The 23,814-nt window shown below is 45.0% G+C and overlaps 2 protein-coding genes and 1 long non-coding RNA gene across 8 annotated transcripts in view; 2 read left to right on the top strand and 1 right to left on the bottom strand.

Annotated features, from left to right (window-relative positions):
- Positions 1-128: 128 nt before the first annotated feature.
- Positions 129-7,102, top strand: CCNDBP1 (cyclin D1 binding protein 1). 3 transcript variants are annotated; one of them, XM_055814636.1, is made up of 11 exons: positions 129-254; positions 334-393; positions 1,061-1,140; positions 1,787-1,868; positions 2,338-2,434; positions 3,604-3,677; positions 3,985-4,061; positions 4,547-4,800; positions 5,193-5,253; positions 6,273-6,319; positions 6,698-7,102. In XM_055814636.1, exons 1-11 carry the CDS (start codon positions 188-190, stop codon positions 6,804-6,806), a joined length of 1,008 nt encoding a protein of 335 aa, XP_055670611.1. In that variant the 5' UTR covers positions 129-187; the 3' UTR covers positions 6,807-7,102. The 3 variants fall into 3 exon arrangements, with proteins under 3 accessions (XP_055670611.1, XP_055670610.1, XP_055670612.1); XM_055814635.1 differs by lacking the exon at positions 6,273-6,319; XM_055814637.1 differs by lacking the exons at positions 6,273-6,319; positions 6,698-7,102 and adding an exon at positions 5,431-6,256.
- A 567-nt stretch (positions 7,103-7,669) lies between these two features.
- EPB42 (erythrocyte membrane protein band 4.2) lies at positions 7,670-18,238 on the bottom strand. 4 transcript variants are annotated; one of them, XM_055814632.1, is made up of 13 exons: positions 18,062-18,238; positions 15,970-16,155; positions 15,052-15,267; positions 14,330-14,448; positions 13,470-13,586; positions 12,903-13,080; positions 12,139-12,277; positions 11,650-11,753; positions 11,067-11,306; positions 9,907-10,227; positions 9,437-9,597; positions 8,875-9,008; positions 7,670-7,936 (listed from the first exon to the last, which is right to left on the bottom strand). In XM_055814632.1, exons 1-13 carry the CDS (start codon positions 18,069-18,071, stop codon positions 7,786-7,788), a joined length of 2,076 nt encoding a protein of 691 aa, XP_055670607.1. In that variant the 5' UTR covers positions 18,072-18,238; the 3' UTR covers positions 7,670-7,785. The 4 variants fall into 4 exon arrangements, with proteins under 4 accessions (XP_055670607.1, XP_005240063.2, XP_055670608.1 ...); XM_005240006.4 differs by having other exon boundaries at positions 15,052-15,285; positions 18,062-18,237; XM_055814633.1 differs by having other exon boundaries at positions 15,052-15,264; positions 18,062-18,237.
- Positions 11,696-23,814, top strand: part of LOC106112663 (uncharacterized) — an 87,760-nt gene continuing 75,641 nt past the window's right edge. Inside the window, exons 1-2 of the long non-coding RNA XR_008748847.1 lie at positions 11,696-11,801; positions 21,236-22,975. This is a non-coding gene — a long non-coding RNA (uncharacterized LOC106112663). The remainder of the gene's footprint in view (positions 11,802-21,235; positions 22,976-23,814) is intronic.

Genomic DNA, 23,814 nt, shown 5'->3' with positions numbered 1-23,814 from the left:
CCGGGAGGCGGGGCTGCTGCCGGGAGGCGGGGCTGCTGCCGGGAGGCGGGGCTGCTGCCGGGAGGCGGGGCTGCTGCCGGGAGGCGGGGCTGCTGCCGGGAGGCGGGGCTGCGCCGCTCCGACCGTTACCCGGAAGCGGATGTGACGCGCAGTCGGGCGGTGCGCGGCGGCGGCAGCTCCAGCCGCCATGGAGGTGCGGGAGCCGCTGCGGGACCTCTGCGGCGCTCTGCGGGCCGTGTTAGCGCGGGTCCGAGGTGCGGACCGGGGCCGGGCGGGGGCGGGGCGGGGCCGGGCCACCTCCCCGCTGGCTGAGGCCTCTCTCTGCCTTTACAGAGGGCGAGCCGAGTGAGGGCCGCGAGGCGTTCGAGCTGCCGCGCTTCTGGGACGCCCTAGGTAGGGGTGGGGGCCGGGCGGGGGCGCGGGGCCGTGCTGCGGGGGCCGGGCGGGGGCGGCGGCGCGGGGCCGTGCTGGGGAGGCCGGGCGGGGGCGGCGGCGCGGGGCCGTGCTGCGGGGGCCGGGCGGGGGCGGCGGGGCGAACCAGAGGAGCCAGAGCAGCCGCTAGGCCTGTAGGCGGGTGTCCGCTGTGCCGGTGCGTGATCGGGCTCCGACTTGGGAGCGAAACGCCCGGTAGCGCTCCGGCCAGGGCTTTGGCACTTGCCCTCCGGCCCGGGGCATGGGCGTTGACAACGCAGCGGCCGGTAACGGGGAGTTGTCATAGCTGGGGTTTCAAAGCCTTTGGCCTCTGCTAAAGCCTCACAGCACATCCTGGTGAAGGTGTCGTGGACCAGGACACAAAACACGGTTGTAAGTATCACTAAGTTAAAAAAAAAGCAGAAAAAAAGACATAGACACATGCAACATGCATGGCACAGATGCTCTGTGGAAGTTTTCTTACTCTGTAGTGAGATTTACCTTACGTCTTTTTATCGCTTGGGAGGAAGAAATGGTAATCAAGCAGTAGGGCACAGCAGCATCGCAGATGTTGCTCATCTAGCTGTTCTGTTCTTTTGGTTTTTACCCATTACTTTCTATTCTTTTGCTCCCGTTGAATCGCTTTTAGGTCAGACATTCAAAGTAACATCACAGGAGGCTACAAAGCTGAGTCTAGCATTCTCAAGGCCTCCACCGACTTCTGCAGAGGTGAGTGAAAGTCCCTCCCCAGTCCCTGAAATTGCAGTGTGTGTGACAAGTGTCAGGTGTCTCTTAGTTCACCGGACTAAACCAAAGTCATTTAGTTCAGCGCAAACAAGGAACGTTGGTGTGGGCTATGCACTGTGGAGTGTATTAATCCAATTCCAGAATTTCCCAGAGAACTAATTTCTGTAACAGGGAGACATACCAAACAGAAGTATTCTTACATACTTTTCTTTAATATCTACAGCTGATTGCTGGTAGAGACAGGATATTGGACAATACAGACCTTAAATCTAACAAAGAGTATGCAATATTTTTGCTGGTAATTGAGCGAGGTTTATCGTACCTGTGTTTGGAGGAGCAAAAGAAAGACCTCCAGTTCAGAATAATGATTTAAGCTACTTCTTCCACTGTGATGCATGTCCACAACACCAGGGCATGTTTTGTTACCAAATTATGAGGCGGCTTATGATGCACACAGCTTGCTTACTGTATCTTCTTGTGCTGTATTTGCTTCTCAAGCAAGATGGCCATTACTATGCTTTCCTTTTCTCAAAGCAATCTGAACCTAAGTGATTGCTTGTGAAACTTTCTAAATGCAGTACAGCCATGCACTAACTCATGTTTAGTCCTTTTGTCTCTCCATTTTCAGGATTGCCGGAAGCTGAGTGAAGATGTCCAAAATGCCATTCTTGCAGTGGCCACAGTGTACTACTGGCTCCCCAAGGGCCAAGGTGAGTGAGTGACAGCAGGGCAGTCACAACTATATAGCATGGTCATTCTTTCACCACTATATAAAGAAACATGGCACTTTAGAGCCTAATAAGAGATCTGGCATCTGCAGGAAGGCAAGTAATCGTAGCGTCATGACCAGGTAGTCCCATTATCAGCTGTTCTGTAGACTTGAAACACATTTGCGAGTGAACCACTTGTCTGTCTAGTCCTGCAGATTTCCATCTGTGAGAGAGTGATAAGGTAGGAAGTTGCGTGGTTGATTGAGCATTCATATTTATGAAGCATTGAAATCCTTGTCCAAAGTCCTTTTGGAACTGGGAAACATGTTATTTCCTTCAACATACTTGTAACTTCATTAATATAGTGTATCCACGCAAATGGAGTAGTCTACGTGTTCCTTGTCTGCAGTTGCTTTCTGTCGTTGCTGACTTTGTGGCAACTTTTTTGCTCTTTCTCAATCTTAACCAGGTACTACTCTTCGGAAGATGGTACGAGATGCTACCACTGAAGTAGTGGAAGGAATGATCCAACTCACAGAAACAATTCTCAGTGCTCCATTGGAGAGGTAGGAATTTTGAAGAAAAAAAAAATAGGGAACAAAAAGTTACAATTACACTTCTTAGGAAGCAGCAATTGCAGATTACTTCGTGAGGGAACAGGGGGAGGCAGAAACAGAGCATTGTTATGAGGCAGGAAAAGACAGTGGCCTTATCAGCAAAGGCCCTGACCCCCAGTATCTGAGTGAGCAGAGCAGTGCTTGTGAGGGTAGTGAGGCTCAGTTGAGAGTCCGGATCATCAGACAAGCCCATAGTGATGAGGTCAAGCTGTAAAGACAGGCCAGCAAGTCAGGATCAGGGTAAGGTTCAGAGAGAGTAACCAGCATCAGACACCATCCTGTCATTGCCCAGCATGTCCATGTTGGGTCTGAGGTCCAGGCAGGAAGGTCAAATCAGGGGGTCAGGATCCGTGTCAGAATCAAGGGTGTGTGAGGCTGGGGTCAGACAGTACTGCTACACAGCTGTGATGTAGCACAAACAGGGCCCAGTGGCAGAACCCCAGGGTAAAAGCATCTCCTAGGGTAAGGAAAGGCTAGCCCTCGCTTCTAGCTTTTTTCACAATACCTCCTGTCATCAAAGGAGATGATCTCGTACTAAACTCTTCAACTGAGCCAACTAAACTCCTAGGAGAGGAGTGGAATATGCTCAAGGCCTCTCTACAGTACCCTCTTGTCCCAGTGACTGAGTGAAGTACATTTGCCTACGTGGAGAATAGATTTTTCATCCTGTCTGTGGCAAGGAAGGATGCTGGGAGCAGGGTTCCCATGAAGATGCTGGATAGCATTTACACTGTTTGGCAGTTTTTGCCCTTGGAGTTATTGGACTGCTGTGGACCTCTTCCTCTCTTTATGGATTAAATGTCACTGCCCTTAGGCAGAGGTTAGCAGGCTGTAATACAGACTTCTGATTTGCATAGATCCTGAAAGATAAGCAGTACACCTAAGCATCCTGAGAGGCCTTTGTAAGAGGCTCTTCTTGTTCCAAGAGATAATTAAAGTCAGTAGGAGCAAGCACTTCTTGCTTTACACAGACATGAGATACTAGTGACAAGTTGGTTAGTGACATCTTTGCAGCAGAGCTTCTACTAGTGTGCATCATCTTTGGTGCAGAAAATAAAACTACAGTCTAGTAGAGTGGTGTTGAGTCTAGCTTTGGGGGGGGCTTTGTTTTGTTTCAGCTTGTCTCAGGAACAGCTTATATCAACTGGTGGTGTATGGGAGGCATGTGAGCAAGTGTCCAACCTGCCACGAGGTGAGTATTGTATATGCAGAACAACAGAACTAGGACGTGTTGTCTTCGAGCATCAACAGCCCTTGCAAGGGGCATTGTACTTAGTATGATGAAGGCTCACACATTCTGCAAAACCTGACTGTTTTTGAAACGTATAAGCTTGGAAGCCAGGTCAGATTCTTTGCATGGCAACAATGCAGCTCTGAGTTCTGCAGAAAGTTTGTTTCTATAATCTCAAGATCTGATGATCACAAGCCTAGGTGAATGTTGTTGCAAGGTGATTTGAATCAGTGCAGTGCCACAATTTTCATCCTTTTTGCTTTTGCAGATAACCAGGCAGCAGTTGTGTCAGCTCTGGCTGCATGTCTAGGTGTGGTCAAAGATGCTCTGGAGGAGATGGAACATGTAAGGAAGCCCCTAAGACTTTGAGGAACCTGCAGTGATGGTTGAGTTGATGGAACACAAGGATTGTTTTATATACAGGCTTTGATTTAGATTTGTTCTGATATGAATTACGCTATTGTATTATGCCCAGGTCTTAATGAGTTTTTAAACTCAAGCCTGGTTTACATTATGTAAGGTTTCTGTTAAAGTCATGGCCTGGATTGTGGGGGGCAGAGGGGAGTGGGGGAGTGGGAAGGTTTAGGTTGGTGCAAGAATGGCAGTATTTGCTAGGCTCTTGCTGTTTGCTCTCTTGAATTGGAGTGGGAGATTAGTTTTTCTTAATTCAGTCCTGCCAGAATTAACAGAATCTGGCAACTGAGATGCTGGTTGGAGAGAGGTTCCTGTATTAATTGTTTGTATGGTTTCTAGAATATGTTTTCCCTTTCTCCTGGGTCTTGCTGGATTTGATGTTAGGCTCTGGGTTTTCAGTGCGTCTGTGTTCTCAGGCTCTGGTGGAAGGGCAAGACCCCTACAGTGACATTATGGAAGATGAAGAGCTGGGCTTTCGGGGCAACAGAGATACATATTGGTCAGAAGCTGACCGGAAGCTGCTTAGCTCCTGCATGGGTTTAATGAAGGCTTCTAAAGCTTGCCTGAAGAAGGTCTTGGGTGTAGTGAAAGCTCATGGCAAAGCTGATTCTCCAGAGCACATTGCTCAGCTGGATGATCTTGCAGACATTGCTAATGACATCAGTCCAAGGTAAGCAGGTCTCTCCCCGTGCCGCTTTTTTGTCCAGAGCAATCCCTGTCTTTCTTGAGGTCTAGAGAACAGATTAGGAAAACCTTTATGGTATTGAAGCTGTGAGCAGGTGGTGGAAGCAGGTGTGGTGGGAAGACTATTATGACATAGGCTGTTGACAGCTGTGCACATTAGGAGAGGGGTGGAGCTGCAGCTGTGTCTCTTAAGGTGAGAGTGGTATACAGATGTCTGAGAAAGCAGTGAGAAGCATTTTATGGGTGTGACTGACGACGTCTCCTTGTCATGCACTGCTGTTCCCGACTTACATTTAGGGTGGGTGTAGGCTTTGACCAGGATCCATGAGTGGTGCTATCAGGACCTTTCTTCCATTGAGCCCCTCTTTCTTGTTCTAGTGTTGACGAACTGGCACTGAGCATGTATCCACCTACGAACCACTTGGCTGTGCGACTCAATGTAAGTATCTGCAGCCTGCATGTAGGTCTACTCCCTTGGCTAGAGAGGAAGGGAAGAAATAGTCTTGGAGTGATTATATGACTTGTCAGGGAGAGGTGGGTGTTCGTGACTGTCTCAGTAACGAGTTCTTAGGGATGAAGCATTCCCTTTGGTTCTTGCACACTTATCTTCCTTCAGGTGGAAATGCATTCCTCATCTTTACTTCTTCAGGGAAGAGCATGGCTACTTGAGTTCAGAGTTGGCTCTGAAATATCATCTGTAGAGGTGTTCAATGGCAGTACCTCAGAAAAGTGAGGTATAAGGCTGCTGGTGTACTATATGTCTACTTTCTTCCTTGAGTAATGTAGACTTGCTCAAATGAAGTTATCTAAATTAAAAATACATATTAAAAATTCTCACAGTGTGGTTAAGCCCTGAAATAAGCTGCTCAGAGAAACAGTGGAATCTCTGTCTTTGGCAATACTCAAAAGTTGGCTGGGTAAGGCTCTGAGCAATCAGACTGACCATTGAGGTAGGCCTTGCTTTGAGCAGGAGGTTGTACTAGATGACTTCCAGGGGTTCCGTGCATCATAAATCAAGTACCTGTCTTCTTGTATCTGAGATTTTTTATTCTTAATTCCGGTTTCATGCCTTTGGCTGGTGGCTGATTTTGGGGGGTAAAAAGGAGAGTATTGCTTAATATCAAATTACATTGCAGTCAGTCACTTGTAAGTTCAGGCCTCAATACCAGTTACCAATTTCTAATAGGCTTATCTTTTTAAAGGAAAAAGCATTTTCATGTATGCTTTAAAAAAACAAACCTTCCATTATTTTCACTTGTCCCAGCCAGCAGTAGGGTGGGAGACACTCCCAGCCAGCATGGCAGTGATAGATAGCTTCCTTCTGCATCAGGGTCTGTGGCAGTTTTACTGATTCTTGGCTGTGTTGGGCATTCCTGCGCTTCCCTTTTTTTTACAGTACTGCTGAGCCCTGTTTTTTCCATGCTTGGTTTACTTTATTTCCCTTTTGTTTCTTTCTAGGCTGCTAAGTTGGCCTCTGTATTAAAGAAAGTCTTAGAGATTACAAAGTGAGTATGAGTTACAGTTTTATTAGTGTGTGTTCCCTGCTATGCAGGTTGATATCTTTCTGCCTTCTGTCAAAGATGACTCATTTCTGGAGAGTAAATGCTGGCATTTTGGAATCAGTAAGATGTTATCCAGTCACAAATGGATGGGAATAAGAAAAGGATGGTAGGGATGAAAGTGATTCCCACTGAAGACAAACACGTGTTAAGGTTTGGGACTAGAGACATGTATGTGAGTTCTGCCTTGCTCAAAGCACTCTGGGGCTGTAGCAGTCCTGTTTTAATGGTAGTTCAGTACTTCACAATACCCATGTGTTGTCTTATATCTATGCATCCAGAACCCTAGGAGGCTTTCCTAATAAATTCCCTCCACTCTTGCAGGACAAGCCATGTATGTCCACCATCAGAGGAAGGCTGGGTGCAGTTTCTGACTGGTGCAGTAGATCACAACATGAACAAAATCAAGAACTTCACACAGGGTCAACTTTAGCTCTTCCATGTCTACATGTGTTGCTGCGGCCTGCTCTGGTATATGCTTTTCCAGTGAATCTCGCTGTTCTCCAGCTACTGAGAGAATGATGAGAACAGTATTTTTAGGAGAGAACTTTACTGCTACTTGGTGAAAGTTTCCCAGGAAGTTTCCCTTTGCCATTGCAAAAGGTGTCATTTTGCTTGGATTGCTGGGATGGTGCAGTGCTGCATCTTAATGCTGTGAATGGGCCCCATGGTTCACACATTACAACTACTACGGGGTTCAAAGAACAATAAAATATTGCTAGATTTGCATGAATGGTTTTATCTGTTTTCAGGTGGCAATGGATATGTAGGGAAGGAAAGGGCCTTGCTTCTTTTGCAAGCAGCCTGATGAAGCTTTAAAGAATATGCAGCATGGCTGCTATTTCCTGTTTAACCTTAGAGAAGAGTGAACTATCTTTCTCTTTCCTATTTCCTCAGAAAGCAGTAGAAACTATTATTTACTACTTTACCGATGTCAAGGATCTGTAGGGGTATAAGAGTATATCTCCAGCGAAATGTGACATGTGTTGTGGTTTGACCCTTGCTGGTGACTAAGCCCCACACAGCCACTCGTTCACTCCATATTTTTTTGAGATACTTTGTGAGATGCTTTTTTTGAGATACATCATGACTTTAAAGTTCTAGGATATCTTTTTTTCGCCACAGGTGGGGAAAAATGACTGAGCAGCGCTGGGTTCAGCACATATGCCTGGTGAGAAATGCAGCATCTTGAAGATTTAGGCCATCTTTGTCACAGTGAAGTTCAACGTACAAAAGTGGAGAGTGGGCATAGTGGCAGATGGGAGAGTTGAGTTTGTACAAATTACTATTCAGACATGGCTTTAAATATTACTTTAATGAAACTCTTAACGTCAATGCTTGCCTAAGATCAGGGCACAGATCATGACCACTTTTTTGTAAACAGGACAGCAGGACCTGTTCCAAGTTGAGCATCAGGCAGCTGCGATGTTGATAGTTTTGTAGCTCTTCATGTTCTGGAGTTGAAGGCAGGTAAGATGTGCAGTGAGTCTTCTGGGCCCTGCTTGGATGGGGGTGAATGGGATTTGTAGCTCTTGACTGCTTTTAGGTTGAACAGAGCCCAAGCTGAAAGGCAAGAAGGGATTATACAGGAAGCGCATCTGTTGGTATTTGTAGTTCCCAGGGCCCAGGAAGTGCATTTGCTAGATAGGAGTGTGGTGCCAAAAAAGGAAAGGGGAAAAAAAATAGAAGACAGCTAGCAGTTGTATAAACTACCACAATGGAGTTGTGATCTGACAGTAGTTTGGGAGGGAGGTAGGACAGGAGAGTTGAAGTCCCCATTTAAGGTTACTTTGTCCTAACACAGCTTCTTGAGAGAAATGTGGGTTTTTTTTTCCTGTGAAGGGCGTGCATTATTGGAGGACTTTTGGCTATGTCAGGTTTGCCTGGTTCTTCAGCAGAGAAGCAGAAGATACTCTTAAAATCGTGCCCAGGGACTGCCTTTATTGCTGACAGCGGTTAATGGGTGGAAAGATGTGTCACAAACAGTATAATTCTACTCCACTTATGGGTGGACTTATGGTCCCATAAGTTCCACTTATGGGTGTTGAAGTGGCTAGCCAAAAAGCAATTGATTTCTCAACAGCAAATATTTTCTAAATTACATAGCTCATTTTGCTGACCTGTAACTGTTGTCTTATTTAATGTGTATTTCTGCTTAAGTCTTGTGGTACTTTTCTTGTTACCCTTTTTGTTGGCAAGGGGCTTTCCTTTTGCTGTCTAGGCGTTTGGGGTTGAAGCTTTCACAAATGTTATACTAGCTTCAACTTACATATTACGCTTCTGTTGAAAGTTCTTTCATCTGGCTTTTTTTCCATTTCAGTGTGAAAATCTTCTGTGTTACCTAATAAAGGACGGGATGCCTGGGGCTGTCATGCTGTAGCAGTCTCTTCCTGCCACGTTGTTGCCTGCTTATTTTTGGGGACAGCTTTTCCTGTGTAAGGGTTTCTTTAGCTTGTATTGTGTCTCTCTTTTCCATTTACTGTTCCTAGATTTGCACTTACCTGTACTCTCTTTGTCTGTAAATGAGCCCTCGCCCTGCAACCACTATCGTACATTTCTCCAGGGGTTCGGTGAGAGGGTTCTGGAGGCTGATCTTTGCTGTGCTTGGCTGATACTGTACCATGTTTTCTGGAAACTGTTGAAAGAAGGAAATGAGCTGAAACTGAGATAAGGAAAGAGATTCTTCTATGATTAAAGGGACATAAATGTTTTTTTGGTGCCAGAGGTCTGAACCTGAGCTGCCAGTTGCCAGAAGAGGCAAAATCCAGCTTACTTTGTCTCAACTACAGTCTTCTGCTGTAGTTTCCTTCTGCAGCACCTGACTTCGAGACTGGTAAGTTAGGAGCCATCAGGATTTCCTTATGCTCACACACAGGCAAGATAGAAGTGGGAGTACTGTATACAAGAGTGTGGCACAACTCACCTTTCCCAAACTGATGTCTTAGTGCTTTGAAAGAAGACAGCATGAGGAGAGCCACTCAACCCAGCGCATTTTTTTTGCTGTTTATGATTATGAAAGCTGTTTTCTCGCTACTGCAGTAACGAATGATAGACTGATCTAACCTCAATAGTGAGAAGGGGTTCACAAATGCTGATCTCTTCCTGTGCGAAGTATATGTAGGTGGAGTCCTCTTCTCTCAGCATGGCAGTCAGCCTAAGCAGATGACTCTCTCCTGACCCTTTTCTGTACCGTGAATAAGGCACAAAGACCTGCAGGTTGTTAGCTGGAATACAGAGTGGTGAAATACAGATGACAATGCAGGTAAGTACAGTCTAGTCTTAGCCTGCACGGCATCTAGGAGTATTTAGTGCCTAACGTTGTACTAAAAGCTGCAGCATTTAAAGACTTAAGTGATCCCAGCTGAGTTTGCAGATTCAGAATCTCTTAAGGTGATATTGCAGAAGTGTTTTGTTTCAATCACCTACAATCAGCTCTTCAGCCAACCCTTCATAAACTTATGGCTAAGTATGTTTTTCCTGAAGTGAGAGGACGAGATGCAACTTCCTAGCCACACACCCAGCAGAGTCCTTACCTTCATTGCTTTTGAGGATAAAATGAAACTCTTCCTTCCAAAGTTGGGTAGTGGGCACACCATCATAATGCAGAGACTGGGCCCCAACTACCAGGTGAATAGCCTTTTCTCCATCGCTGTGGTTAAACACTTCAATAGAAAGTGGAATATCTTGTCCCAGTAGCAGAGGACTCTTTGACTGGAGGTGCATGAAAAGGTTAATTGGCTCTTCAAGGGCAGTAGGGATGGTGCTAAACTCTGTTTTGCTGCTGGTGGTGGTTGTCTCAAGTTCCTTTGCCTTTCTGTAGGCTTTGTCTAGTACTTCTTGTTCCTGAAGAGAACCTGTCACAAAAAAAAGGAGCATATATTTGTAATACTCTTTCCTGTTTGCTAGTGTGAAGGAGTAAATGCAGAAGGATGGCGCTGAATTGTCCTGGTAGTACTGTAGATAACTGTTTCTAAGAGCATAGAGAAAGATCCTGCTGTGCTTCTGCTTGGAACAGTTTGAGAATTTTAGCTGACAGGACATTCATTTGATGTACCTGAAAAATTCTACTTGGAAAGATTTGTCATAGTTTTTAAAGCACCTTGGTGGTAACATCTGTCAGAGTAGAAGAGGCAGTTGCCTCAAACTATAGCTGTAGGTAGGGCACAGTACGATCTTCTCTTGTGAGGGACTGCAGCCAAGGAGACAACACGCCATAGGCTAAGATAAGATGGTAGGGTTGGATCAGGGAAACAGCATTCAGTAACAGATTCTGAAGGGGGAGCTGCTTTTTGAGGAAGGGATTTAGATAATTTCTGGGAGCACAACAGTCCCGGAAGCTGGAGTCTGAAATACATCTATATATATATTACAAGAGTAATGAGAGGTAAATGTAGAGAGTGTACAAGTAACAGAAATCAGGAAAGAAGGGTTTCCAGACAGGAAAGTGCCAGCTGAAGAAAGGCCTGGTCTTCTAGAGATCTGGTTAATGTAATTAAGCAGGATCAAATATAGGGCATGACCTGTGCTTTGACTCTGTAGATAGCAAGAGTAGGGTGTTCTTGTGCCATTCAGGAAGGGGAAGTAGTGAGTAGTGGATGACCCTAATGCTCTGGTATGGCTCTGCTCTCTAGTCCTTTACACCTCACTTAGAACACTGGCAGAGACTGTGCTCAGCTGCTCTCCTATCCCATACCTTCAGGATACTTGTAGTTGTGTGTGATATCCTCACAGCGTTCACTGCCCACACTCTTGGTGCTGATGTTGTTGCCAGTGTATTTTGTGCTACCAAGAACTGGCTTGAGGCCATCCGCTGTTTGTATCCAGACCTGGCACTTGGCATTGATGGCAGCAAAGAAGTAGCAGACATCATAATCCACTTCTATGTCCCCTTCCTTGATGGCTTGAACAGGGGCTGGCCCACAGAAGGACAGACCTGAAGAGACCATGTTGCTCAGGTAAGATTCAGATGCTTTATCAACTAGACCCATGCCTAGTTCAGACCTATACTGGGAGGGGTGAAGTATATAGTTCAGGAGGACATTAGGAAGCAGTGCTGTGATAGAGCTCCTAGAGCTACACAAGCTGCACAAACCAAACAGATGAATGATGGTTTAGTGCTTAAAGTCAACAGGGTGAGTCCTTGTCTTTTTGTATGCTTCTGCTGGAAGTTGGGAAAGGGAGAAATATTGAAATATTTGCTCCCTGCTCTACTCCACACACACCCCCCACTCTCCCACCCCCACCCCCGCCGGCCAAGCCCATCTTTGATATTTTACTTCTGTTTTTTTCCTGGCAGGTGGCATCCAGTGCCTGCCACCCACTGTACTTTGGTAGCAAGTCTGCTCGAGCCATCCAGCATTCGTTCCAAACGTGAAAGGTCCTGCAAAAGACAACATCATGCGCTTATGCTAAGGGATGGAGCCCTGAGGTACAGTAAAGCTTTAGCCAAACCACAGCCAATTGATGCTCCTTTGAAAGGGCTCAATGCATGTTGAGGAGGGAAGAGACCATGTTTTTTGACACAAGTTGAGTTTTTCCAGCTGGACTGGGCTATCATTCTTCCTTTATGGGCCCTAGGAATAGGGCACCCTTCAGTTTGGGTTGTGACAATTTCTCAAGAACAGGTCATGCATACAGGATCTCTGCTGAGCTGTCTCCTATCCACCTCCCTGCAGCTGTTTACCTCTTTCACTTTCCCCCTTTACCACTTCCTAGATCTAGGTATTGTCTCAAATTCTTGCTTGGGCCCTGCCACGTTTTCTTACCAGACCCGGGTGCTTTTGTCTTGTGTAAGCAGTGTCCCATCTTCATCATAATACTCATCCACACTTAGGCAGCTGCTAGTGTTGTGAGCCCACGTAAAGCCTGTGACCACCCTGGTAGGAATTCCCAGGCACCTCAGAACTGTACAGGAGAAAGAGTTGTGAATCAGTTGTGCATCATGCCCTAAGGGTGCCTCTGCTGATAGATGTAGAGACTTTTGTGGTGCTAAGTCTATTAGAAATGGCACCGGGCCTGCTGCTTGGGCTTAGCAAGGGGCATTGCCCCCTCAGGAAATAAGCTCATAGGTGTGTTCAGTGAATGGTGTGAACTGATACTCTTTTAAGCTAGTGATGCTGAACGTTGATGAGGAAGCTGAGGATCTGCCTCTCAACTAAATGTTAAAGGTTATGTTACTGGGTGTAGAGGAATGAAGGCAGAGGGTTGATTAGCATTGATAACATGCAGCTGTGGCCTTGCCTCAGAGGCAGTGGGTTGATTGACATGGATGATGTGCAGGTTCCGCTAAGTGGTTAAATAGCCCTGGGGATGGATGGAGGAGGAGTGGTGTGGTCTGACCTCTGGAGGAAGGAGTTACAGCACAGACAGTAGAATTTGACCAACAGTAAAGCCTTGTTGCAGTCTACTAGTTTGATTGTGCTGCAACAACTGGGATCTGTGTTAATTCAGGAATTTGGGCATATACTAGAGGTTCTGCAGACCAAATGAGGTTTTGCTCAACACAGGAGTCTTTGAACCACCACTGTACCTGAACACATGACTGCAGCAAACACCCAACACTGCCCATAGCGGACAGGCTTGCATTGTGATGCAGCCCACTGCCGGAGGATGGGACTGCTTCCTAGCCACTTGGAAGGGGGTGTCCCATCATAGTATTGCCTGGTCCCACATTCTGCCAGGATTCCTCTAAACTCATCGCAGTTCATCTGCAGGGAAGAGGGAAAGATTCATTAAGGAATTGCCTCTCTTTGGTAGGTATACCTCATCCTGCTTGATGAAACTACTTTCAAGGCAAATGAAACCAAAAGGATTTTTTGCGCAAAGCATGAAGGTGATAGCTGAGCAGAACAGGTGCAACAGTCTCCCCTGAGATTCACTACATGTACTGCCGCTGCTAAGAAACTCCTCCAGCACTACTTGTCTGCTTCAGGAATATTGGGAAGGGCTGGACATGGGCAGGAGGTGGTGTTTGGAACAGCTCTGGGAGGCTTCCTCTTTGGTCAGCAGGTTGCCAAAAGCAGGGTTTGAGAAGATGCTAGCCTTTGCTCTGTGTTTCTGTCTTTTCTACAAGGGTCAGGCTGTCTGCTTTCCTTACCATGGCAGCAACTATGCGGCAGATGTAAATAGGGTTCTTGCGCTGCGTGCGATCCTTGTCTTGTTGATGGCGTTCACCTACATCCAGCAGTGTGAAGCAGATGTCAACAATATCCTCCTGAAATTGAAACAAGAACATATCATTTCAGGAAATCTGACATGAACATTTGTTCTCTGGAGTCCTTTCAAGGGTTTGTAAGTAACTATGCAGATTTTTTTTCTCCCTTTCTGCTGATAGTCTTATAAAAGTGGGCTGTGGAGGAGAGCTCCAGGCAGAGGTTTGGAGGGGGGAGCACAATGTACCAAAGGCAGACCTACAGCTTTAGTGAAGCAATGTGGGAAGTACATTAGCATGATAACTACATCCCCAGACTGAGGGCAATTGATAGTTTTCTGGAGCACTTTAGGTTGGTACAGAGGTACTTTTGTGACCTGGTGACACTAAAGTAGAATAAAACCCTGTTCTAATCACTGGCTGTGTCAGATGGCCTTGGGCAAATGGGAAGATCTACTTGTCCTTTCTGTACCTGTAAAATAAAGACGTATTACTAAGCTCTGTTAAATACTTTTATATGTGTCGATGAAAGGAAGGTGCACAAAACCCAGATATAGATAATGCATTTCTTTATAGAGGACAGCTTGAGAAAGTAGCTAAAATTGCATATACTGTGTTATGGGACTTCATACACAGGTCCCTGTTCTCCTGCACAGTCTTGGACAAAGACAGTGAGTGCAGAGAGCAAGGTATTTCATCAAAGCCACAGCATGAAAATGCGGAGCATCCTGTACACAGAGGAAGCATGCACCCTTCCTCTGCTGGTGGCTATAAGAGATCACAGACATATTGGACCTCTTGCTTACCTGACTGAAGTCCCAGGGTTGCGCTAGGACTGCATTTTCAGTCCCCCCGTAGATGAGACCCTCTTGGTTTAAAATGTACTCCTGCCGCTGTGCCTCATTAGGCAAGAACACCTCATCATCTGTATTAGAGGAAAAAAACATCAGGAGGAAAGCATTCCTGGTCTCAGATGCCCTTGCATCTCTCTTACATTAGCAGAATCCACTGCAGTCCAGGGACTTTGGCAGTCCCTGGCATTCTGCCCTGAAAAGTTCTACAGATTCTGAATCAGACGGGAAGGAAGAATTTTATTGCCGTCTCTGTTTCCTTGTGCAAAAAGTTCCTCCAGATCTAGGCTATTGCACTAGCTAGCTCCTTTACTCTCCTGGCTGTTTACTTCTTTATTCCTAAGGAAGATAAAGTGGCCTTAATCAGATGAATTATAATGTTGACTCATCTTAAAATCTTTGTTACAGGAAATACTTTATTAAACATTTTTCCCTTAGCAGGAGGACAGGGCTCTGACAGAGTACTCCAGGAACAGGGCAGAAGTGCTGAGGTGGGTGGCTTTGAGCTTTTATTAGCACTTTAGGAAGGAGGTAGGGGCTATGAGGAGCAGGGCAGGATTGGCAGGGAGCACTAGGTCAGTCAACCTCAGCCTCCATGGGGGCAGAATGCCAGAGCTCAGAAGCTGTTTTTGTGAAGTGACTGTTCCCAGCCTTCCTCTCTGTTTCTGGCCACATACCTCGGCACCAGGGATTAAAGAGAAGAGTGAAGTTGCCCAGGAGATGGGAAGACTTGGAGGCACGTAAAAGCAGTGTGTACTGGCCAATGGGAGCATTGACAGGGCTGTTCACAGAGATGGTCCAGAAGAATGGGTCTTGTTCTTCCAGTGCTGCGCTCCACTGCTTCTGGTCTTTAAGCAGGACGGAGATGTCAAATCTAGTCTGGATTCCATCTGCTTTGGAAGGATGTGATCCTGCAGCCAAACAGATCTGATTGTGGCTATTTCAGACATGCATCCTCACCCCATGCAGATTGCAGGGACCTTGTCTATATGCGGAGCCATAGCTCTCCTTTCTTGTGAGAGAGTCTTAACCCTTTAGCAGCTTAATGCCTAGTGAATCTTCCTAAGGTTAGTGCTGCACTTAGGCCTCTATGTTTGAAACTATGTATTTCATAGATCTGTAGAAAGCAGGAACAGCCAGAATGGTGCAGACCTGCTGCTCCTGGCATTCAGTGTATTGTAACAAGTCACAGCCAAATGCTTGGATTATGGTAGAACCAGCTGGGGCTGAATGCTGCTGTCATTCTCTCACTAGAAAATGCCGTAACAGATAATACCTGTAACAGGCTAGCTAAGTTTGAATATTCCTAAACCAAAAACCAGGAGAGAGCAGAGACCCCGTGACTACTTTCAAATCATAGAATAGTGAACCTGCGCTGGTTACTGTGCTGCGGTCTCTCTTCTGGAAAGAGATCTAGCTTTGATGCTGCAAGTCCCAGCACCAGGAGACTCAACCCTGCTTTAGATAAACAGTTCACTGGCCTCGCTTTTAAGTGTGGGCACCTCTGTCCAGCTCTAGAGATGGCTTTTGCCACCAGCTCTGTTCTTCAGGTGGGTGGAGGACCAGAGCTCTGATAGGTATGGTGATGATGTTACCTGTCTGTACTGTGAGGAAGGACTTCTTCAGTAGCTGCAGGTATTTGAATATTGGAGCCGAGAAGACCACAGTGATAGTGAATGGCTGCCCTCGCCTCACCATAAGCCTTTCAGTGCTGATTTCTTCTGTGTGGTGGTTATTGTTGTTCATTGTGATCTTGAAATCACATTTTCTGATGCTCAGACCTGTAGTGTGACAAGGTACAGAATGAGTCTGGGGCTGTGAGCTGCCCGCAGTCTGGGCCTGTGCCACATCCCGAGATACCCATACAGCTGATGGTGTGCTCCTGCGCTCAGTCAGCCCCCCCTGCCTTTGAGACTCTCTGCCCAGTAACTGTAAGGGCCTTCACTCTGAGCTTGGTTGTTCTTGTGTCAAGTGGCTTATTGAGCTGCCTTTGCTTATACCTTAGTATCATTAAGTGAACCAACTGATTGTGCAAAAGCTCCTTCCTGCCCAGGGAAGGACATGTCACAGACCTGAGCATTCAAATGATACGGATGTTGTGGCACTGTGACTTCAGTTGAAGTCTTAGTCTGTGTACTTGAGGGCACTGATGGCACTCAAAGCAGCATCTCTCCACGTGGATACATGGTTGAAATTGTGCACAGGGGACAAGCTGTTACACCCCACTTGCAATGTGGGTGCAAGTTCTTCCAGCAGTTCCTGCACTATGTATGTCTGATAAGCACCAACGACCAGCAACTGGTGTAAACTTCACTGCTGGTTCAAATGCAGTGTGGCGGTATAGTCCTGGAACTATGCTGGATCACAGCAGATCAAACACCAGTTTTCCTTCTTTGCACCATATTAGTTGGCAATCTGACAGCCAGAGCTGCAGGAGATAGAGGAGCTCCTTCTCCTCCTGTCTCCTACACATGCATCATACACATCATACGTGCTTCTGTCAAGCACCGGAAGGGAAAATTGCCACGATTTCAAGCACCCAGTTTGGTGCTTAATAACTGTAGTGTGATCATATACTTGCACTGTTCTTCTGGTTTTGGTGGTGTTCTTAATCTTTCCAGACTTCTTGCTGACAAGCAGGTAACACCGTGGATTTTGTCAGCTTTGGGATCATCCTGACCTCACTTACCTCTTCAGCTCCCAAGTCATCACTAAGGTCCTTGAACTTGTGGGTTGTAGCTGCTGCCCCCTACATGACACATCCTGTCACCTGTCTCCCCTTGCTGACTCAGGCTCCTCCCTTTGGTCCAGAAAAAAATACTAATCCACAGAGCATTCCCCTGTTATCTAAAGCCATTGCTGCTGTGCTAAAGCCACAACTACTACTATTTACAGTTTTCCTTGGTCAGCTCTCTCCTTATGTCTAACTTGCCTTGTCCTCTGCATTGATTCTTTCATTGCTGTTGGCCCTTCTGTGTTTATTGTGGAAGTCCAACTGGATTGTGCAACTTTGTTTTCTTTTTTCCCCGTATGAATTTTGTCATGTGTTGCTTACGGTCACTGATTCTGGCCTGGCTTTCAGATCCCTTTACAGCTGTGCTAGTTCATAGCCCTGCACCAGTTTAAACTTTACAGAGCCAGCTCTGACTTTCTATATGTTCTTCTCTGAAGATGTCTGTTCTGGCTATCTTGTAGACTGGTAAGTCATACACAGTCAGGCTCTCCTCTCCTCTCCTTCATATGACGTTCTTGGATCTTATTGTCACTTTCTGCAAGGTTACTTGGAACCTGGAACCTCTCCTTGCTCAAGTGCCTAAACCAGTCATCTCTCTGCCTCAGTTTTGTGGTCTGGCTTACCTAACTCCACGTGCTGCCCCCCATCCCCTATGTTAAGGATAACTCTCTTGCCCTTGCTTCCAAACTCTCACATGTCTGCGTTAGCTGCCTCTTACTGCTTCTCTCAAATTCCTCTTAGGCAATACCAACTTTTGTTTGCTGTCCCTTTTTCTGCAGTCCTCCATGTGAATTGAACTCCCTTAGCCTTTAGAGCACTTCCTTGGCTCCTGCCCTGTAAGAAGCTCACCTTTTCTACAAGCCTTGTGAACACTGTCTTGGAGCAAGGACAGTTGTTTTTCCTGACATACAACCAGCAAATGCTCGAGACTAATCAAAGTGATTTTTGCTTACCTTGTTTCATGTCTAGTTCTGTGTACCGTGAAAGTCTTTGGTTTCTGCTTGCACTGGTGGGCTATGGATCCTTCCTTCAGCTTTCTTTAAAAATTATCCACTTGCAAAGTTGTTTGCTCCATTTCTTTATACAGGGTGGGATGTGATGTTGCCACCTCCCCTTCAGCTTATCTTGCTGGCCTGCTTTGCAGTCGTTGCTTATCTGTCAGACCAAATTAGAGACACCCACAGAAAGGGGCGACTTTTCCTACCTACAGATAAAGTTACATTCCACAGTGTGATATGAAGCCTTTAAAGACAGCTGACGACAATTTCTTTAAAAACCTGTGCATTGGGGACCCCACAGCAGGAAATGCAACTCTTAACTTGGCTCTAAACACAGTGCACAGAATGCACTTCAAATGTTAAGTGTTGAGTTGCTCCTGAACATTGACCCTAAGCTACATAGAACCTGAACCCTTCAAGGAGTAAAAAAATCCCCGTCAGTACATCCATTGCCCTTGTGCCTAATTAAAAAAAGTGAAACCACTTCAAAATGAGGAAATTTGTTAAAAGCAACAACTAAAAGTAGAATTTCTGTAGCATAGTGCATACTATTTAAAAATATCACACTGGAGACTTGGACTAAATACATTCTTAAAGTTGCCATGATCTAAAAGGAAGGTCACTGCATTGATGAATAATTGGTCAAAAGACAGGAGGTAAAACAGCAGAAATAAACAATTTTCACTGTGGAGCGAGTCACCAGTATTTTTGCAGAAATCTATGGTCTTCCATACTCATGAATAGTTTGAGAAGCTGATAAAAAGGCACGAGATGGCAAAGCTTGCCCAGTTATTCTGAGTAGTAAAGATGAGGGAGGCAGGTTTGGACAAATTGTAGAGGAATCTGAAGATATTGAATGACTAGGCCATAAAATAGCAAGTGTAGGCACATATACTGTAGGAAAAAGGGACCTATATCTTACATAAGCAGTGACACATTCTGAAGTAGTTGTAGGCATTCCAGAATGAGATTTGGATTTATACTAAACAGCTGCTGCACAATATTGTCCAGTGAGCTTGGTGTTTTTTCTTAGTATTCGCATATTAAACTTTACAGTTGCTTGTTTATATGCATAATTTAAGCTAAATACAAACTCTCTTAGTTTTAGTCATTTACTACTTACCCTTAATTGTATAGATTCATTTTCACAGAATTGCAGAATGGCTGAGGTGGGAAGGGAGCTCTGGAGGGCATCTTGTCTGACTCCCTGCTCAAGCAGGGCCACCTAGAGCTGGTTGCCCAGAACCGTGTCCAGACAGCTTTTGAGTATCTCCAAGGGTGGCGGCTCCGCAACCGCTCTGGGCAACCTGTGCCAGCGCCCGGTCACCCGCACAGTGAAAAAGTGTTTCCTGATGTTCAGAGGGAACCAACCTCCTGTGTTACAGTTTGTGCCCATTGCCTCTGGTCCCGTCACTGGGCACCGCTGGAAAAAAGCCTGGCTCCCTCCTCTTTTCACCCTTCCTTCAGGAATTTATAGACATTGACAAGTTCGCCCTGAGCCTTCTCTTCTCCCGGCTGAACAGTCCCAGCTCTGTCAGCCTTTCCCCATATGTGAGGTGCTGCAGCCCCTCCGCAATCTTTGTGGCCCTTTGCTGGGCTCTCTCCAGTATGTCCATGTCTCTCTTGCGCTGATGGGTCTGGCACTGGACACAGGACTCGCATGTCTGGCCTCGCCGGTGCTGAAGAAAGGGGAAGGATCACCTCCCTCAGCCTGCTGGCAATGCTTTGCCTAACGCGCCCCAGGGCATCATCAGCCTCCCTTGTGGCAAGGGCATGTTGCTGCCTTATGTAAGCTTTGACAGCTTTGACTTTTATTAGGAAACATGGATGTCACCAGATTTGCAGAAATTGGGAAAAACTAAATATAAGCATACTGGGGAGATCTTCCAGAAAATTCTATGAGTTTATTGTCAGCATACATTTTTCAGTGTCAATTATGTGTGATTTTAGTATGTGTCTTGAACTTGTTTTTATATAAAGGGCTAAATGCAGTATATGACTGATTTGTGCTCTTCAAGTGTATGCAAATTGTAAGCCAATTGATTGTGCATAAACCTCTGACTTTCTTTGCATGATCAGTGTTTTTGAATGCGCCTTTGCAGTATACATGTTTATGAACATCTAAATCAGAGACCGCTTTAGATACAAGCAGGTATTTATCCCATCACTACTGCCTTGTGATGACTGTGTATATGCGTAGTACCATCTCTTGGTCAAGTTGGTAACTGCAAGTAATATTTGCTGCGTAGGATGCACTCTGTAAACTGAACAGAGAACTACTTATTGTCCCTTCACATCTGTCATTACACTGAATTGGGCTAAAAAAGCCCATTGAAAAGGTTAATACGCAGAGGAGACTTCTGCATGCAGTGCTTAAGTGCTTGTTCTGGCATTCCACCTGGTGAGAATCTGCAGTCTTAAATTCGATACCTGAGGTTTTCCATCCAAAATCTGAGAGAAAGAAACAGGAATTGGCCACTACAGAGATCAAAACATTCAGCAGAAGTGCTGACATTTCCTACTTGTGAATCACCTTTCCTTCTGGAATATGATTTTCTCATATGTTGGTTTCCTTTCAGTTGTCGTTTGTTTCGTCTGTTAGTTTAAATGCCATTCATGTCTGATCCAGCACTTATGTTTGGTAAAGGCAAACTGAAAACACTGTCATCATTACTGATGGTACTAAAATGGTGCAGCCATCTCCGTCTATTGCAATTGTAACTGCACTGTCAAAAAGTTGTTTGGATTGGTTCAACTATTTGCTGTATGCAGCCAGCAACTCGCATGCCTATGCAGGCATTCTGTTAGTTACACTAACATTTTGGAGTAGCATTTCTTCTGTGCCCTTGGCAGAACTGTGTTTGGAGTTGTGCACAAAGGTTTTCCTCTCTTCCTGGCTACCTAGCTTCAGGACAGCACTGTCTGTGGATGATGGTATGAGCCGTGTCAGGAAGGGGGCAAATGGACAACTTTTCATATACAATGATAGGTAGCTCTACCATATGGGTCCTCAAAAGGTGTTGCCCTAAGATCCTCCAGATCAGACACTTGAGAAAAATTGTTTGGTTTTTTTTTAGTCTGACTGTAAAGGGGAAACTCAGTAACTTTTTGACTTACTTTGTCTTGCAGATTTGTTTTAAAGGTGGTTCTTTGTATGCTTTCCACATAGTTATGACTTACGTGTTTCTGGCTCCAAAAGGAGTCTTCCAATGGGAACAGGTTACCTTTGCTGGAACTCCAGGAACAGCATTCATTATGACATTCTTCTGGAACGACTGGGTTTGTTTTTTCCCTGCAAAATTGACCTCTCCTGTAAGTCCTTCTGACTGATCACTCCAGTCACAAAGTCAGTTTGATACCAGGTTTATTTTTCAGGCTTCCTTTTATTCAGTGCATTGAAGCATGTGAGCTCAAGCTGTCCTTTATTATAATATATATTCTAGTCCATTGTCCTGTGCAGTTGGTAGCTGTGTTCATGCATTTAACACACGTTAATCATGCTTCTGATACGTACCATTGTTTGTAAAACTACAGTTGTAATAGACCAGCATCCTGCTTATGCTGATTTTAACCTCCAAACCTGAAGCTGCAATATTGTTTACATCAATGTTAGCATCTGTAACCTCATGTGCACAAGATCTACAAAACCAATCAAGTAAATTCCCTTCGTCATTGTAAGGATTTGGTAAGAATTAACATTCACTCCCAATTAACCATGTCCATGACATTATACCTGTCTCTAAAATGCAACAAATGCATAAGCATGTACAACTTGCTAGACTGGATCAGAATGGAGGTTGGTTCATCCAGCCTAATCTGATCTTTAACAGTACACAATGCTGGGTGCCTCAGAAGAACGTGCATGAGCTTCACCCCAGCAAGTGAGGCATCAACTTGTAGCTGATGATTTTCACAACTCAATGTGTCCTGGTAGGCAAGATTTAATGTCACTCTGAGAGTTCCTGTTAATGATAAATAGTCTTTGTATTAGTCCCCTCCTATCTGCTCTGCAGTCTAACGTCGTTAGTGGTTAGAAACAGAAGGTGTTGTAACATCAGTTGAGCTGTTTATGCTGAGTTCTCCTTCTGCACTTGATATGGCTGATGTAACACTGCATGATGGCTGACTAAAATTTGCTTTCCTGCCACGCATTTACTAAGCTGAATTTCACTGATTGTTATATTGTCATCTATTTTGCCTTGTTTGCAACCCTCTGAAGTTCCTCATAGTTTTTCAGTCTTCAGCAATTTAATTGGAGCAGATTTTGTACCCTTTTTGCAGTCGTTCCTTGCATTGCTTCTTTTGAAAAACTTCATCCAGGTCTAGGCAAGTGTTGTCACTGTTCTGTATCCACTACATCCCTGACATGCTCATAGAAATCTAAAGGAAGGTAATCCATAGGATCCTTGAAAGTATCCATCGTGTCAGGATGTTATCTTTATACTGCTTCATGATTCTTGTTGGTTTATGGATCCAAACTTTAATCCATAAAAATCTATCGGCTTTATTACCTATAAAAATAGAAGCTTAAAATGCTGTGTAAGCATCTTTAATAACTGGCTCTTTCTGAATGTACTGATCAAAAAATGTATACATCTAAGCATCCCTTTTATTGTGTCTACATTTCCAGTTCAAAATGTGATACGTCCATGAGTTAGCTGTGAATTATCCTTTTTGTTGGAATTTCTTGTTTGTTTAGAGCAACAAGAAATGTTTACAGTGTTCCTTTTGTTTTGTCTTTTATAGTGAGCAGTACCCTCCACATTCAGTACTCCACATAAGAGTGATTGATACTAAGCAGCAGTAAAGCAAGGCAGCTTTGGTGATGGAACCAAGTGATTTGAAACTACCATCTTTGGCTATTTCTGGGTTTGTTTTTTTAATTTATTTTGAATTGGTAAAAGGGTAGTCATTTAATTGACTGTGTGAATCAAGGCTTTAGAAACTTAGATCAGGAGAACAGAATGGTGGGGAGAAACATTCACCACCCTGGAGACTGATTTTAATGTCTTTCAAGGGCAATTTATAGTGTGAATGTGTCCTATTAGCTAAGGCTCACTTGATTATTTTGAGTGATCAGAATGGAATGAGGTATGGGGCAGCATCTTGAGCATGCTGAGATTTAAACTGCGTATTTATAAAGAAAAACACTCATAATTTGCCATATTTTACTCCACCAACTCCCACTGATTTCTGTCTAAAGGCTGTGTAAAGATTGTAGGTTTGGCAAAGCTATTTAAAACCTTCCTTGGGCACTTAAATGTTTTTGTCTGTAATAATCATTAGTTTAATTGAACAATTGTCTTATGTCTAATGCAGGAAGAATGTGTATTTCTTGCAGATGGCACTGGCCAGATCTGCATTTTAGCACTGACCCTGAGCTGGGTGTGGTTGCTGAGGGCAGTCCCTAATGCTGACACCCTGGAAACCCAGCAACCCCAGGTGTTGCAAAGCTTGGAATTTGGCAGAAGCATTAGGGCTGTTTGAACAGCAGGCCTCCTTTACAAATAGTTAATTGGGATGAGGTCATTCCAAGCTCGTGTGACAAACACTGTCTGAAATAATTTCCTGGATTGTATTTAAGAAGACATCCCTAAGGAATTTGAATTACATGGCTGTAATGCATGTTAAATGCAATGACAGTCTGTATTCTTGCAAGATTTAATGAGATTTTGTGAAATGTCATCACTACCTCAAGGCCTTTTCTG

Source organism: Falco peregrinus, chromosome 9 (assembly GCF_023634155.1).
Source record: "Falco peregrinus isolate bFalPer1 chromosome 9, bFalPer1.pri, whole genome shotgun sequence".
Taxonomy (NCBI): domain Eukaryota; kingdom Metazoa; phylum Chordata; class Aves; order Falconiformes; family Falconidae; genus Falco; species Falco peregrinus.
The sequence above is the reverse complement of the archived record's forward strand: the minus strand, read 5'-3'. Positions and strand labels throughout refer to the sequence as shown.

Coding starts and splice junctions, on each gene's coding strand:
- EPB42 (XM_005240006.4), bottom strand. Junction 15,286..15,969: donor CTTCCTCACAGTACAGACAG/GTAACATCATCA, acceptor GTTTGGCTGCAG/GATCACATCCTTCCAAAGCA. Junction 14,449..15,051: donor CTTTAATCCCTGGTGCCGAG/GTATGTGGCCAG, acceptor CCTCTAATACAG/ATGATGAGGTGTTCTTGCCT.
- CCNDBP1 (XM_055814635.1), top strand. CDS start 188: ATGGAGGTGCGGGAGCCGCTGCGGGACCTCTGCGGCGCTCTGCGGGCC. Junction 394..1,060: donor GCGCTTCTGGGACGCCCTAG/GTAGGGGTGGGG, acceptor AATCGCTTTTAG/GTCAGACATTCAAAGTAACA. Junction 4,062..4,546: donor CTCTGGAGGAGATGGAACAT/GTAAGGAAGCCC, acceptor CTGTGTTCTCAG/GCTCTGGTGGAAGGGCAAGA.